This window comes from Artemia sp. Qi Xiang Cuo, chromosome 4, assembly GCF_049724085.1.
Source record: "Artemia sp. Qi Xiang Cuo chromosome 4, ASM4972408v1, whole genome shotgun sequence".
Classification (NCBI taxonomy): domain Eukaryota; kingdom Metazoa; phylum Arthropoda; class Branchiopoda; order Anostraca; family Artemiidae; genus Artemia; species Artemia sp. Qi Xiang Cuo.
The window spans coordinates 83,687,870-83,706,285 of NC_142797.1; the positions used below are offsets into that span (position 1 = coordinate 83,687,870).

General features: G+C 33.1%; 1 protein-coding gene across 1 annotated transcript in view; it reads left to right on the forward strand.

The window, feature by feature from the left end:
* Positions 1-18,416, forward strand: part of LOC148953540 (methyl farnesoate epoxidase-like) — a 100,176-nt gene that overhangs the window by 61,354 nt on the left and 20,406 nt on the right. Inside the window, exons 8-10 of the mRNA XM_089087732.1 lie at positions 4,494-4,674; positions 11,456-11,573; positions 12,645-12,786. Of these exons, the coding sequence (XP_088943858.1) occupies positions 4,494-4,674; positions 11,456-11,573; positions 12,645-12,786 (441 nt within the window). The remainder of the gene's footprint in view (positions 1-4,493; positions 4,675-11,455; positions 11,574-12,644; positions 12,787-18,416) is intronic.

Genomic DNA, 18,416 nt, shown 5'->3' on the forward strand with positions numbered 1-18,416 from the left:
GTCAAACTCAAAACGAGCAGAAATTAACATGAGTAGGGCTCAAAACCCCTATGCCTTCCCAAGGCCAGAACATAATTTGCACTTTACTGAAAAAAAATACAAATGAATGTGCATTGTCACTTTAATATACATATACAGATATTTAGTAATCAAAATGTAAATATTATTTGATTTATTAAAGTTATAAAAGTAAAAACATTTATATTTTTTCAGTAAATTGAAAAAAATAAAAATGAATGTGCACTGTCAGTTTAATTTACATACTGATATTTAGTAATCAAAATGTTAATATTATTTGATTTATTAAAGTTATAAAAGTAAAAACGTTTATATTTTTACAGTAAAGTGAAAAAAAATAAAATTGAATGTGCACTGTCAGTTTAATGTACATATACTGATATTTATTAATCAAAATGTTAATGCTATTTGATTTATTAAAGTTATTAAAGTAAAAAAATTTATATTTTTTCAGTAAAATGCAAATTATGTTCGGGCCCTGGGAAAGCATAGGGTTTTGAGCTCTACTCATGTTAATTTCTACTCGTTTTGAGTTTGACTCGGTTATTTATTGTAATTTCTGTTCGTTTTGGGTTTCATTTCTTTATTGATGCTGATTTGTGGTAGTTTCACGCTTGGTAGATTATTTGATTTGATTGTTGCTCATTTTTGGAATAATGGAGCTCTTTTACATTTCTTTGAAAAACTTATCATGTGGAAAATGTTTTTTTAATTAATCTCAGTAACAGTTAATGGTATTAAGTTGAAAGTTTCAAAAATGGCAAAGTAGATGTTACACTCGGTTAAAAGACAATATGTGCATCTCGGTTGTCAAAACAGCGTATCTTCAATATCTCAGGAATAACTAAGGACATTTAGTTGAAAATATTTCAGGGGACGTTGAGGGGGACGTTAAGATAAATCCAGAGATGCTAATTAAAACTGGTAAATTACAATCGAACGTTTTAATTCCTAAACCAAAGGCGTGAAATATTGAGAAATATTCATTATATTAATCAATAGCAAAATTTAAAAGTCAATAGAAAATAGGATCAATAAGAAAATTAAAAAGTAAAAGTGAAAAAAAAACTTCAATTCCCGAGTTTCCAGGGGCTAATATAATTATATACTAAACAGTTAGTTTATTTTCATTAGTTTTTTTTCCAGTGATCTGGACTATTATAGTGATTTATTTTTTACTCGTATTTGCCGCTAATGACTTATTACAAATAGTTTTTTTTAAAGTACAAATAATTTTCGATTAAACAAAATGAAGCAATAGGCTTTAGAACTTGTACGGTTAGAAGAGGGAAAAGGGGGCAGTAGCTAAACTTCTGTCCAAAGTAAATCTTGTTCGTTGTAAGTTTGACTGGAATATTTAATTTAATATTAAATCGTTTTAATGTTATTTATTCATCTGTATCAGTATCTATTGTCTTTAGGTTTGAAATGGTCATTTATTCTAATTTTTGTCCGTTTTGGTTCTGTTATTTTAAGTTTCTGCTCGTCTTACGTTTTTATACGGGTGCATTTTTGAAATACTATTTTTTTCTGATTTTCTTTAGTTTAATCCTCTAAAACATCGATAAAAAACAGCATCATTTAAAGCTTGCATATAAATGCATATGAGATTGTTAAGAAAGAAGAGGAAAATGTTTTATTTGTTATATTTTACTATTATTTAATATCCAATATATGATTGTTATAACTGCGCAATAATATTCACTAGAATAGTGCATATTAGCTAAAACTGGCTGAAACTTTTGTTCGTTTCAGCCCGCTCCGATAAGGGGCAATTGTTGCTTGTTCTAAGTTTTAATGTTGCTCCTGACTTACAGTTGAAAAACTTATTTTTTATTTAATATGTATCAGGTTCTTTATCTGTTATCTTTATGTTAGATTGTTTACTTTAATTTTTGGTTGTTATGGTCTAGTGTTGGATCATTAGTAGGTTTCCCCTAACGGGGCAACCATGAATTCTGTCTGTTTTGGGTTTCATTTATTCCTTGGGGCAATTTCTTTTCTTTTTTTAAGTTTGAATTATAAAAGGACTTTATTTCTGCTCGCCTTAAGTTTTAATATCGCTCTTTTCTTTTTTTTAAGTTTTTTTTCGGATTCTCTTTAATTTAATTCTCTAAGACATCCATATAAAAACAGCATCTGTTAATAAATAAATGGATAGCCTCCAAAATAAATGGATAGGGTATTGTTAGGAAAGAAGCGAAAATTTTTTATTTATTATAATTTACTATCATTTAACATCCGGTGTATGATTGTTATTACAAAATAATATATTATTAAAATATAATATATTATTAAAAAAAATATATATAAAAATAATATAATATAAATAATATATTGCAAAATAATATTCACTATAATAGTAAATACTAGCTGAAACTGCCTATCGGTGCTCAGGTATCCTTATAATGCTATGCTGAATACTTTTCATGTCATAGGTTGAATTTATTAGCACTTGGTGATAATTGTGCTGATTATTTGAATGTCCAAGATAAAAATTTTAGCGAAATGGATGCAGGCTTAGAGTTTTTAGAGTCTTTGGTGCGAGAATAGGATTGAAAACTGATATTAGGGAGACTAAGTCGCTTGAATTAGGAATATAAAAGAATGAAGAGGTGATGCTAGATAATGAATAGATTGGCCAAGTGGATAGCTTTACTTACCTAAGTAGTCTTATTAGTAAGGATGGGGGATGTAGTGAAAGTGCAAAGTGTAGAATAAACCAAGGCACAGGGTGGTTTTTCATGTTTGAAAGAATATGAAGATACGTAGCAGGACTAAGATTAGGATACTGGGAGCGACGGGAATGACAATCGTCAAATACGAATCTAAAAAAGGGCACTTCCAAAGACTGTGGACAAAATGCTAGATGTTTTCTAGAGGAACTGTCTAAGGATAGGATTTCTTAAAACTATCCTTAGCTATTTCCAACTGATGTAATTGACATGATGGATTTTGAAAGGGTATGAACGAAATATAAACGAATTAATAGAAAACTATGCTTTTCACCAACATCGATTGTAAGTCAACCATCATCAAAGGAATCAATGTTCCAATTTTATTGTCAGTGTTTTGCATTTGATAAGTCGGGTTCATGTGTTCCCCCACATTTCTTTGATTTTCATTGTGTCAAGATCTATATTCACAATCTCTATACGTTCTTATATACGTCTCTTCTAAACGAGGGAAGAAATATTGTTTGGAATCGTCCTGTTTATTTCTGAATGAACTATCGTAGGAATCAACAATGAACGATATTTTTTCAATAAAGCTGTACTACTGCTTTAATTATTCTTGTTAATTGATGCGATGCTTAGTTTGCGTATGCCCATGTTCTTATTTATCTTATTTATATAAAGAACAATAATTTAACACGGAAATGGGATCAGAGTGGGGGAGTTATTCTTTGACTTTGGCAAAGGGGGTGGATGTTTCTGAGTCCTCTCTTTGCAAAACCCATGCTAGTTACGTCCCTGGTTTTGCTCACTCGCTTGAATAGCCATGTATAAAACAATGATTTGTATAAAAAATATCATTTGACCCCATTTTGAAGGGCTATATTGGAGAAAGGTTAGGATATATAGGGCTTATTTTAAGTATGAAGAATGATAAGTTACCAAAATGATACTTTCGGCAATCTGGGAGCAAAAAAAAACATCCGTGAATGGAGTGGGAAGATATCATAAACATGGATTTAAAGGAAGTTGTAACTTCATGTGAGGGAGGACAGAGTGAAGCCTTCAGCTATTGGAGTTGATGAAAAGTATGTGCAGCTGTGTCGGCCACAGGTGGCTTGGTGCTGTGATCAGCTGTCAGTAACAGTAATGGTAATTTTAGTATTATTAAAGTTAAAAGAAATAGATATTAGACTTAAGAAAAACCGGAACCAAAAATGAACTTATAGTGTACCGAAAATAAAATCTGATGTTCAACTCAAACTCAAAACGAACAGAAACTACTAGATATACGAACTGGGACTGGGAAGTTGTCCCTCTTACACCTTAATTATACCACGAGTGCTGTCGCACTTTACTGAAAGCAACATATATTTCAAGCAATTTCTCTTTTATCATTGTAATACTGAGAAATAAATAGATTAATGAAAGCTCTTGAAATTAACGCGATTATATTTTATAATATCAATCCATCAATATAACATCAGTGTATTAATGCATAATATTTGAAATATTCAATTTTTACCTTATAGATTGGAAACCTATTTTTAAATCTGAAATAGTTTGTATTATTATCTAAAACTATCCTTGAATATTTTATAATTTTTTCATTATTTTTGAATAATTGATAAGTCGTCTTTAATTTTAACTCCACGTTGGTATCCATCGTCCTTATAAAAAAAAATTCGTACACTAAACAGGAGACAAGCCCCAAAATAAAGTATTACTTAAAGTTTTCGTACACAAACGTCATCTATACCATGAGATTCTGTGTTAAATTTAAGGAAACATTTCTTATAGAGGAACAACTGATCACTTCAAGCATGGACCTCTTCGTTGCTGGATCGGAAACAACTAGCAATACCCTTGGCTTCTTGATCCTCTATGTCACATCTTACCCCGAGATTCAGAGGAAAATTCATAAAGAACTTGATAAGCATGTTGGTCATAGCAGGCTACCAGAACTGAAAGATAAGTTAAAGTATGTTTAACAAAAGCTTCTTAAGTATATACAAGAATAGTGAATTTTTTTTATTCTTGCCAAACTTTCGGAGTAATTACAGTTAGTTGGGTAACAACTGGCTATCAAAATTAAAATATACACCAAAGTAGGCTTCAAAACATTCTTAAATAAAACAGACGAAAAAAAATTCCTCTTTTCTTCTCAAATATTTGTTATACTTATGGTAAACTTGTCGTAGCTAGCTACCAGTACTGAAGAAAAGACTGAAGTATGTCGAATAGCGTATCTAAATTGCTAAACAATCGGACTACTACCGATGCCAGTGTTTTTATTCTATACCCACAAACTTGACATAAAATATAGTTACTAACGAAAATAAGCTTTAATTTTTTTAGTTTGAGCCGTTTGTATATTATTTGGATGTAGATGCAGTTAAGACAGAGTTTGTTTTTAGAAACTACAAAACATAAAATACAACTGCACTTACAAGATTATTTGGAAAAAAAAGACAAAAACAACAGTCGTACAAGGTGTGTATGCAGCAGCGTTGGAATTTTTTTTTCTATTTTGCAAGAATAATGGGTGACACGAGTAACACATGCCTCAACTTTTTTGTTCATTAAAAATATTTAAGTGGTATAGAACCCAAATGGGTTAACTCCGCGTTTAAATCTTGCATTGAAGCCTACGAGCGCTTAATTGACGTTTAATAGCCCAAAATGACGAATAAAGATTTAATCACTTAATGAGGGTTGTAGTGGTGAAAACGTTCTTGTGGGGCCACTCACAGTAGTATACACAAATAAGCGTCTAATATCAGTTTTACTGATTACTACTAATTACTACTAATATCAGTTACTGTCCAGCCACTGGTCGTCCTGTCAAGTCTGACCACGAGGTAGGACATTTTGTGGGGTGCGCAGCCAAGACAATAAGACAATAATGACTGCGAAAAGAAAATAATGACCAAGGGGCTAATACCCCTAAAATGCGATGCATTAACCGTGGTATAAGAAAAGGAAAGACCCTTTGAGAAGGAAAATGAGGTGAGAGAAAGAAAGTATCTTGCTAGTACTAGTTCTGAGGACCAGGTGTGGCTTGCCGCTGACGGCTGGCAAATTTTAGGTGAACCTCTTCTCTCTTCTGAGGGATTAGTGTTGCCTGCCAAAGCTGATTTGAAGCTGGAGGACTGGGATCTGGAGAAGAGCAAAATAGCAGTGGACCGTTTGACACTACTAAGAAAGGTTCTTCTATATTGGGGGGAAAATAAATAGACAAGCCCTATATCAAAATATCACTAAAAGAGGGGGCACTAATAGTCAAATGTATATTTTTGCTACATTTTTTTTCGGATGAAGGGGAGGGTGGGTTCCGTGTGTGGATGCAATGGAGCTTTGTTCCCAGAGGCTAAACTAATTTCTATGAGTCCTTCTACCATAATAATGATAATAATAATAATAATAATAATAATAATCGCTTAATAATTGATTCTCAGATCGAAATTGACTTACTCTATGTCAAAATTTTAATTATTAATTTTGAAAATAAGGAACAAGTACAAAAAAGGAAGCAAAAACACTATTTCGACCAGGTTTTTTTACCACGTCTAAAAACCAGAGGTTTAATTAGAACTGTATCTTCTTTGTCATTTTTCTATCTTCTCGTTCTTTTTTACCGAGTGGCTTGATTTGGGACCTAGTCTCCCTCCCACATGCAGTAAAACAATGTTTCACCAAGAAACTTGTTTTAGGCGGCTATCGACTCTTAACGCTGCTAGTTACTATAACGTTACTATAACCTTACGTTACTAGCATTCGTAACACAAAAACTGAGAGCTCATTGTTAGACTAGAACATTTGAAATTCAGCACAAGTAATAGACCTCTATAGGTTCTAGTATTAAGGCCATTCGATACCTTAATGAATCGCCCTATCTCTTCCGCTATAGACTCTTTTAGTTTCTGCGGCCTAATTATTTAGAATTGATTGGAAAGTCTTGCCATAACTTGCAGCACTTGGATAATAGATCCGAGTCAACGAAAGAAAACTAAAAGTTGACACATACTTTCTCGGAAATTTTATCAAAACCATTTAACTTCCCCCGTTCTCTGCCAGAGATAAAGAATTCCAGTTTCGATGAAACTCACATGATCAGAATACAAAGGATATACTCTCCATTAAAAACAAGTGACCCAGATTTAAATAACACACAAGATCCATACTCCGTCTTTGCGCACGCGCGATTCCTATGTACACATCACGAAAAGCCTATGGAAAAACCTGTTTTTTTTGTCCGACCACTAGCAACTAAACTAAGGTTATAACATATGTTTCCAGGGTCAGTACGCGCGGTATCAAATGTAGGGGAAAGTGTTGTACCTCTTACCGGCATGTATCTTTGACCACCGTGTTTTGTGCTGCCATCTTACATATTTTTTGGCAGTTAAATATGCCGTTACATGCATTAGCTCCTAGGAGCGCTGCTATACATGCTATTAAGATCAACACATGCTTGCAGATTTTTAAAAAAATTTTTATCCGTTTTCATCTCTAAAAGTAAGTATTTTCATGTACTGATTTTTTTTATTATGCTCTTTTTTATATTAATAATGATCTACTTTTCACTGTTTAATATTACAGTTATATCTTTGGAGTAAATAAAAAGCATAGTATTTCAATCTTAAATTCGTAATTTTATAACTGAATAAATGCATTTAATAAATAATGGTTGTGTGTTGTACCTATGACCGCAAAAAATAGTGTACCTTTGACCGGTCAATGGTACAACATGGTATTATATGACGGAAAAAAAGTATTAGTAAGTAAAAAAAAAACGTGACTTATTTAGCATAATTTATACGATTATTATTTAGAATGCCCCCTCCCCCTTTCTCCTTTTATTTTGTCTGAGCAACCTAGATAACCTTGAAACAAATCGGCAAGGATATTTAACTCAGACCCAAGAAATCACTCAGAAAAAACATCTCGAAGGTGTTTTTGCGCCATAAATGTTGCTGGTATCAGCATTCCACCAATGTTAATATTTCCCAGGGTCAATTTTAAAGATTTTATGTTGATAGGCGGACCATCAGGCACTATTGGAGCAGCAAATCAGTCAGGGTGGTCCAATAAAAACTTATTTCTGGAATTTCTGGAACACTTCATTAAGCACGTTAAGCCAGCTAGTACACCAGTAATTCTTCCGATGGACAAACACAAGAGGTACGTGACCATACCAGCGATCACTTTTGCAAAACCTTCTAAGATACATTTATTAACATTTCATCCCCACACCAGTCACAAAATACAGCCACTAGAAAGGTCTGTTTTTGGACTTTTCAACACCTTTTATAACGTTGCAGTAAATGATTGGATGTTGACACCTGGCAATTTTGGCAAGCCTATCACAATATATGATGTAAATGGCTTAAAATTTGTAAATGTTAAAGCCGACTAACATTGTAAATGGCTTTAAGGTAGCTGTATTATTGCCACTCAATGAAAATATTTTCACGGAACATGAATTTTCATCTTCAACTATAACAGACGGACCACTTGTCACTAAAAATTGGAATCAGAATGGAGAGGAAACCCTAGAAGCAACTTATTTTTTTATCCAAAAATGCTACTGAAGTCACTTCACCACGGATGATTAGACCTCATCCAAAGGCAGGACCTAGGAAAGATGTCACCAAAGGGAGGCAGAGAGGTAAGTCAAGAATATTGACTGACTCTCCGGGAAAGGCAAAAATTGAGACACAGAATAAGAAAAAGAAAAAAGTGAGTCAGGTAGGCCAGGAGAAAAAAAAAACAGCAGAATAGTTATTTTAGGTTAACTCAACATGTGATTCTGACCCAGATACTGATTTAGCGATGGATGATAATGAAGATTAAGACACATATTTTGCTGGTTTGGCCGATTTGTAAGATCAAGAAAATATTGAAAGAAATAAAATTTCTAAAGGTGAATTTTTTGTTGTAAAGTTGGCTAGCAAAAGGAATGTGAAACATTTTGTTGCAGAAGTAATAGACTTAGATGAAAACTATTTGAAAATCAAAAATCTAAAGAAACTAAGTGATACCAGCTCTTTTTATTTGTAAGGACTGATCTAAAGGAGATTCACACTGAGCAATAAGATATTCTATTGAAACTTCAAGTTCCAGTGAAAACCTGTGGGACTGCTCGTCAAATGGAACATCTACGATTTGAAATTGATCGGTCAATATTTAATGTAGAATAGTTGATATTTACTGAGGAATAAGTAGAAAATGTGTTCCTGTTTCTTTTATTACTTATTCATGAAAGTAGTCAAAGGTACAACATAGAGTGGTCAAAGGTACATGACCTACGTTGTACCTCTGACCAGTTGGCGTATATTTATGTGACTTTAATTTACCCTAAAAAAACTTAATGCAACATATATTCCAGAGACGAAATCTGTGCTTTAAGAACAAAAGTTTTTCAAGAATCTAATAAATCATTTCATGTTGAAATACAATTGTCATTAAAATCGTTCTTTCAAAAAATGGTCAAAGGTACAACACTCTCCCCTATGTCATATTTTGAAAAAGAAGACGCTTAAGTCTACAGTGATCAGAAAGTATTTTTTTTAACGATTAAACAGAACAGAATTTTCCTTTTAAAGTTCAGGAAAGTGCAGTTGCTTTGGGAGTTTTCTGTGACGTCAACCACTTTGATTAACAAACTTATCGAGAAAAGGGAAGTATGTTTCACTGCTTTTTTAGTCATATTTAACAGTTAAACCATAAATTTTCAACAGTTTTCGATGATAACTAGTCCCCTCAGAGTATTTGCTAATGAACCCTTTGTCTTTGAGAGGGTCAGCCAACGCCTAGGCTCGCAAAATGATTTTTAAGGTCTCGTATCACCTTAATGTTTCTAGCATTTTTAACTCAGCATGGTATAACCTCTTTAGGATGAAGCGGTCATCAGCCATCAATGTTTTTAGTATTGGCAACACATAATCTAAGAACCTGCTGTATAACCTTTAAATTCGTCAGAAGTGGTGGACCAGTCCACTGAGCAGTTAGCAGTAACATAAGCTTGCTACCTTTATCGCCTATTTTGAGCGTAAACTTGAATTGATTGTTTTTAGTCACATGAAGAAGTGCTTCGGCTCTTGGCTATTTCTGTTAGAATAAAAATAAAAACTTTTTCTAATAATTTAAAGTAAATTAGAAATATTTAATGTCTAGTGATCGTGTAACCTTACCACTGTGGGTGAAACACGAGTTTTTATATGTAGCTAATTATTGCAAAGAGGAAGTCATTGAAATGTAAAGAACAAGCTACATTAACTTACATTAATAGTTAAAATAGTTGGCAATTCTTGAAAAAGCACATTAGGGTTGAATACAGCATTAGATTTATGTCAATGAGGTACGATATAAAAGATTCTTTAATACCTTTTTAAAGAGTTTTTGGATTGGAAAAGCCACAGGTTAACAAGAATTAAGATATTTACAGAAACCACAGAAGTAAAAGGCCCTCAAGCAATCAGTCTGGTCTTTTGGTCCTCTGAGATTCCCTTTAACAGTATTCACCCTGTCAATGTCAATTTTTAAAAGCAGCTTAAATTTTCAAAGCCATCTTTTCTCTATTGCTAAATTTGTTTGTTATGCCATTTAACCATAGTTTAATCTGTATAAACTTAGCTTAACTTAGCTTTAATCCATAGTTTAATACATTTAAATTTAATCTGTTAAAATTACCTAGCCCCTCTCCTTCTTTCTTTTGATGTGTCCCTCTCTCTTTTAACTCTATTCCCCCGTGTTGAGGCCTCTGTATCTCATCCTCCGTCCCTTCGATCGGTAACATGTCACCCCTTTTTCAAAAATTATGGCACAAAATTCGCTCTGTCTTTTGCTATTCGGGATTTGAAATTAGGTTTCAGTGGCAAAATCTACAAGGCGTAATTTTGGTTAATTATTCGAAACTTGGAACATCAGCATTATGGCTTTTAATTCCAGCCAACTGAAACTTTCAGACCCCATTTATGCAAAAATTTAACTTCTTTTATTGGAAGTCAATGGATCTTACGAGCTCCCCATGTATCTGACAGCCACATTTATCTCTATACAACTCCTTAGCCTTGAAAGAAGAATTACCTCGTTTTCTTTCGTTGTAATACCTTTTCTTGTTTTGCAAAAATGTTGTTTCTTCTATTGGCAGCTCATAGATGATGTGTGCTCCTCTACTAACGCCATACATCTTGGAGCCTCTTTTAACCCAAAAACCCGCCTTCCTAGCCTAGAACTACTCACAGTCAACTGCTCAGAAATTGAGTGACTTTGGACTCCAACCAACTTAAATCTTAAAACCCCATTCATGCAATCTTTTGACAGATACTCTATAGATAACATGTCCTCCCCCTGTTAAGACCATTTACTTCAAAGCCCCATTTGACCATTTACTTCGAAGCCCCATTTGACCCTATACCATGTGGTCCACCTTTTAAGACCATTTACTTCGTAGCCCCGTTTGACCCCATTTGACCATTTACTTCAAAGCCCCATTTGACCCTAGATATCTCCCAGTCTAGAAGGTACTCTCGGGTATTGTCTTCCGTGAATGTAGCAAAAACAACTTGCAAATAGAAACGTCTTCATTCGTTGTTTCTCGTGGAGTTTATTAAGGACTCATTGGTTGGATCCTACACTGGTCTACAATCTGAAATTTTAATGACATTTGAATTAAACAAATTGTTTATATTTGCAGTTTGAAGTCAAGTTGTGTAAATATTTAGTTCAAAATAAGTCATGATTTATTTTATTTTTAGTCTGTCATATGTAGAAGCTGTGATCATGGAGGGTCAAAGGATGTCAAATGTGGCACCTTTTACACCGCCACATCAGGCAAGTGAAGACGTTGAGCTGAATGGTTACACGATCAAAAAGGTATAGTAAGATAAAGATTTTCTCAAATATACATAGGTACCTACAAGGACAGAGAGTATAGGGGGTATTTGCCCATTTGACATAAAAGACCGAAACAATATACCAATTCTTTAGAATGTTTTAAATAACTTCAAATTTTTGTAGAAAATAAAAAACCTTCTGAAAACCTTATATACAAAATATCGTTTTAAATCTGTTATCTTTTGAGCATTTAATGTACAGCCTTCAACCTCTCTCTGATCTAAAAATCTTTGGGTATTTTTGTAAAGATATTCTATTGAAAATAGTCTATTGAAACCAAATTATTTTTGATCGAAATTCAACCACAGTTATACGCTTTTCTTATTTTGACCACATCAATAAAAACTGATCATAAACTGATCATGATAACTGATTTTTAATTACGTTGGCTGATGTTGAATAACAATGCTCTATCCACTCTATAACAGAGATGTCGCACCAATTCCGAGGAAGGAAAATTTCTGATCAGAACATTTCGTTCTAGCTTATTATCGTTTCAACTACTCTGTACATGCTGTTTGAACTACTTGGTATTGGTGCGTTTGAGAGGCACCAAATTGGTGGGCAACTTTTAACTACGATTACAATTTTTTAATCAAATGTTTTTTACAATTTTTTAAGTCATTACAATGTTTTTACAATTTTTTTTAAGTCATTACAATTTTTTTTACAATTTTCTTTTAAGTCAAAGGACACTTTAGGATAAAAGTAAGAATACTTGCCTATTCTAAGATATCTCGTTACCATAGATGCCCGTGGGATGCACTGGAGGTACCATGGTTTTCATAAATTTGAGATTGTTCTTCAAAAGAATTTTTCAAGACTTTGACTGTTTTCCCCTTAGGGTTTTACCCCTGTATCTCCCTCACCTTCCAGTGAGAATCTTTCTAAGAGGGATCATGCTTGTTAAGCTCATTGGAATCTAGTCAGTACGTGTGATACTATACGCACACTTTGAAAATTTTTGATAGTTCTTGTAGGAGAACTAATCAAAAGACTGTATCTAAATCTATTTGGAATGACATGTAATTATTTCTTTCAAATTTGCAGGGTTCATCAGTGCTTTTTTCAATGTATAGTGTTCACATGGACAAAGGCTACTGGGGTGACCCGGAAAACTTTAGACCTGAAAGGTTCTTAACCTCAGATGGAGCTGTTAAAAAGGAACCAAGATTAATTCCATTCGGTTACGGTAAGTAAAAATATTTCCCTTACATAAGAATTAGCTTATAACCCTCCTCTAAAAAATTCCTTGTTTTAAATACATTCTAAGACCACACTGGCTATACATAATCTATGAAACAAAGAGAAGAAAAGATATAATGAATTAAATATAAAATCAAATAGATGAGAAAAAAACCGAGGATTTTGTCAGCCAGTAGCAAACTATGAAAACAAAAACAAGCAAATATTTCGACAAGGACCTCCGCTAAGTCGTCCTTAGTGCTAAAAACAACAAAAAACAAACATAAAATCTAACCTTTTGAAGTGAACACTACAAGTAGAGAAAAGATACTAAATCACAAAACCAATCAGAATAAATGAAAGATAATTCACCAATTGGATTGGACACATATTATTAGCTTTGCGATTAATTATGTCTGTCCGTAACCTCGATTTTCATTAGATATACGGACAGTTTGTCTTAAATTAGACTGGGAGAAAATACTAATTGAATCTTTTAATTTTAAGTTGTTATAAATTGGGCTTAAGGAAATATCTCCTGTATCTCTATTTACAGCAAAATTTCTATTTATCTATTCTTGATCTTAATTGCCTCTCTGAAAGATTGCGGATGGCCATTTACAGTAGATATAAAAGTTGCGTCCTCAAAAAGACTAAATGATCAGGATTTTCAAAAATATGGAGGGCCAAAGCAGAATTTAAGTTGTCATTTTTATTTTCAAACCTCAGGGACTTATCTATTAAAGTTTTGTGTTCATGCAATCGTTCCCCCAGTTTTTGATGGGTCCTACCTATGTAAATTTCCCACATGAATACGGGACTTAATAAACACCACTATCCAGTACAGGGGCAGTTTTATCCTTTCCTGAGTTAAAAAAATGTTCAACTTTTTGTCCAGTTTTTAAAGAAACAGAGATATTGTTTTTTTTTTAATTGTTCCAAGTTTGTCGCTGAGCTACGTGATGCATGGTATTGTGGCGAAAGTTTTGTTTTCAATTACCGGAGTAACTGAATCAAGGGGGACGGGCTCCCTGTTTTCCTGTTTTACTTTTTTTAATCGTCTATCTATGATATTTTCAATAATGTTGATTGGGTAGACATTGCAAAATAGAATATCTTTAACATAATTTAATTCAGATTTTTCATGATTACGTGAACAGATTTTCAGAACCCTGTCGACTAAATATATTATTCCCCTTCTTTTACAGAAGGAGGGTGATTTGACGAGAAATGTAGATAAAGGTCATTATGGGTCGGCTTTCTATATATAGAAAAACAAGGCTAGGATTATTTTTTATAATTCAAACATCCTTAAAGGGAGCTTTCCTGAATCTTCTAGTTCTATTGTGAATTGAATATTCGAAAAAAAAGTGTTCAAATGGGCCAAAAAAACTTTAGAGAGTCCTTTCCATGTTCCCAAACAGGCAGAATATCATCAACGAAGCTAAACCAGAGAGTGTTTCAAGGGAAAACTATTCAAAGCAGATTGTTCTATGAAATCCATGTAAAAATTTGCCAAATAAGGAGACAAAACAGTGCCCATCGGTAGACCCATAATCTGAAGAAAGTATTTTTATTGGAACTTAAAATACGAAGAGAACTTGTTGTAAAGACGAACAAGCGTCATTATTGTGTCAATTTCCAAGGTTATATAATATGACCAAGTAGAGTTTTCTCTAATTTTCTTTGTAAGGCCTGTGCACATTTATGGATATCACATGAAGTGTACACGGAAACTGCATCAAAACTAAACAAGATAGTTTTTCTTGTTATACCTCGTTTTTTTTAACTTGTCAACAAGATTTACGGATTTTTTTGTATAAGATTTCTGTGTGCTAAAAAGAGGCTTGGAAATAGTGGCTAGGAACTTTCCTATATTCGTGGCTGAGGAACTATAACTTGCTACGATAGGATGTAACGGAATATCTTTCATAAAAATTTTGGGTAGACCATAAAATTTAGAGGCTGAACAACCTTTAGGGTAGAACTCTCTGTACATTTGAGGGTTAATTAGTCAATTGTGTTTCAAAATTTCTAATTCTCTTCTCAATTGCTGTGTGTATTTATCTATGGGATCAATTTTTATTTCTTTGTAAGTGTTTTTATCCGTTTAAAGGGCATTTACTTTATTATTATAGTCTGCAGAATCCATAATCACAACTGTTTTTGCTTTGTTCGCTCTTTTAATAACTTTATTTTGTCTTTTTTCAAGTTTAGGATGATTTTAATTTTTTATTTTGATTGAGTTGAAAGTGACAAAGACGGCTTATAATTGTGAATACTCCTTACAATTTCTTCTCTGGGTAGGTCTGGATTTTAAACTTCAACATGCGGGCTATACATTTACGTGTGTCTGAGCAGGGTTGCCACCAGTGACACTTTAATGTCACTCTTGACACTTTTTTTTAAAAGGAACTTTTTGGGACACCTGACACTAATAGGACATTTTTTAGCAAAAGTGCCACTTTTTTTGATAAGTAGCACTATTTTACAAAAAAGAATTTTTTCAGACAAAAACCCGGAAGGAAAAGTGTCAATGTACATATGCATCGGTATGCTTTTTCTTTCAGTTAAGATTCTTATCTCAACTCCGCCTGCGGCAATTATTGGATGCACGAATCTTTCTGTGCGGTGAAAAACGTAAACGTGTTTGTCTCTATCTGAGTGTGAGAAATTTTTATATTCTTTTCACTTATAAGCAAAGATCACCCAGTGATCTTCGGTACGAAATACTTGGTAATGAAGAGAACAGAGACAGACATTTAACTGCAATGTGGTGGAGAAGCCCTCAATTGTTTTCAGTTGTTTAATTCAACTATTTTTTGTTGTTGCAATAATTCGTAGGCTCATAGACGATAAGTCAGTCTAGCAGTTTGCAATTCTAGAGTGGGTCGAAATTCAATTTTGATATTTTAATAGTTGAGGGTTGACTACAATTCAACCCTCAGAAGACACCCAAGAAGAAAAGAGCAAGAAAAGCTAAGAGTGAATTTTTGCCCCACTATGTTAATAGCTGTAACTATGTTAACCAGTCACTGAGCCAGTGACTGCTTAACTTTACGCGTCTTTTCATCGATTCCCGTGACTGGAGCTCTTGAAGCCCAGTGACTGAGAAGCTCACTGGCGACGTCACACAACGACTCAGCAACGCAAAAACATCCACTGAACCCCTGTATATGCAATTAGCACTAAGTTTACCACAGATGATTTCTGGCTCTTTATTCTCGGTGCGAACAAAAAGCTCCTCCCACTTCTTCATGTATTAGCGGGTTAGTGTGTATGCGTCAATGAATGAGAAATGGTTCGAAATTGTATTATTCATAGTTGCGAAAGCAGAAAAAAACTTGGTGAGCCGGCCAAGTGGTTTGCAACTGTCCCAACTCATAGGTATGACTTAACTTATATACAAATTATGATTTAACTATTATTTATATACAGTGGACTTAACTGATTGGCATATGTAGGATTTCTAAAAAAGGGGCGGTGGGTTCATGAAATTTGTGAAAATGAGGGTTTTTTTTGTTCTAATAACTGGTGGAATAGATGTGATGGTTTCAGAGGCGGATCCAGGATTTTTTAGGGGGGAGGGCGCAAAATAGGTTGATTCGATAAACTTCCGTTAAGAGCAAGTTTAATTAATGCAAACTTGCGTTAATTAGGTAAATTACACTACTTTAGACTACATTTGAGGTGGGGGACCCCCTCGTCCCTCTCTGGATCCGCCACTGGATGGTTTATCATTTTTTTTCACGTCGTGATATTTATTTTCTCAAATTGTAGTTCCTGTGTGACTTGAGAAAGGCTAATCACATGTTTTGGTGGAGAGCCGAGATAAGAGCTAGTTTCGTTTTCAAGCAATGCTTTCGTATGAAATGGGCAGACCCTTCCTGAACTTTAAAGAATAAACACATTTAAGAATAAAGAATTTAACTTGCTTATCGTTGTAAATTCGTTCTTTGTCTTTCTTTCCATTCTTAAACCAATGTTATATTTACCTTTTGCATTATTACAGCCCACTATATATACATTTATATAAATTTATATGCAGTGTTACAGCCATACCAATTATTTTCCTCTCCTTTTTTATTCTTTTATAATAATTTCTGGTCGTTTTGAGTTTGAGTTATTGTAGGCTTCTATTTCTCCTCATCTTAAGTTTAATATGGCCTTTACTTTTCTTAAAAAAAACTTTATTTTTCGTAAAGTTTTTGTAATATATATATATATATATATATATATATATATATATATATATATATATATATATATATATATATATATATATATATATATATATATATCGCCCCACATCCGGGAGCCTTTCTCAACGGAAAAAAAAACAACTTAACTTACATCACAATAAAACATACTAAACACTTAAAGAGAAAGAAAAAAAAAACAAAAGAAAAAATATAAATTAACAAGAAACAAAACTAAAATATTAATTAAACCCGTCGTTGCACTGAATGTCTATATTGATTCGATTTGCCTTCTCCCAGTGTATAATTTGAAATATAATAAATAAGAACTTACGTGCACTGAATGTCTATAATGATTCAACTCGCCTCCTCCCAGTATATAAATGAAAATCTATCAAAAATGAAGAATATATCTATACTTAGACCAAAACAATAAAAGGTCAACTAACCCCCCGGCCCATAACCCCTAATTAAATTTCACAAGTTCATCAACCAATTTATGAATTATAAATTGAATGGAGTCGTTTGGTTGCAAGCTGCAGTTCGTTTACTTTTCTCTTCATTTAACCCATTCTGACCTTTGTTCGCAAGGTCATCTTTCGTTTCAGAAATATTATTAAAATCAGTACTGATTGAATATCTTGCCTGCATTTTAATTAAACTATTATAAATTGAATTGATCCCAAAGTCCCCTTCATCTCTATTGATACTAGTACCCCCATATATTATATTTTTTATTTCTATGATTTCCCTGAAGCTTTGTAAAAGTCCTACATACGTATCTACTATTTTTGTTTGATCAAATAAAATACTGTGATGAGGAAAATTATAAAGATGTTCTGCAACAGCTGACTCAAACGTTTCTGGTTTTTTGTTTTGTTTTAGAGCGCAATCTATTGCATTCTTGTGTTGTTGTAGCCTATTTTCTAAATTTTGTTGCGTTTTTCCCACATAAAATTTTCCACAAGAACATGGAATCTTGTATGCTCCCTTTTGCAAATTTCTCGGTACCTTGTCTTTCCCTTTATTTAACAACGAGCTTATATTATGTCCTGATTTAAATGCTGTATTTATATTATGTTTTTTTAATTCTCTTCTTAATTTTTGTTATAAAATTGGTATAAAAGAAAAAGTTATGTAATGTGTTTCTTGATTTGACCCATCTTCTTCTAATATTTTTGGTTCCTTCAAATTTTTTTTCATTTTTTCAATTATTTGAGATATCATATTTTCCGGATAACCATTGCCTATTAGAATATCCTTAATAAAAATTAGTTCATTTCTTATGTATCCTGGTGATGCTAATTTTAATACCCTATCAACTAAAGAAATAACCACACCCCTTTTTACCTGGATCGGATGATTTGATGCGAAAGACAAATAACGGTTGTTACTAGTCGGTTTACGGTAAATTGAAAATGCTAGCTCATTATTATTT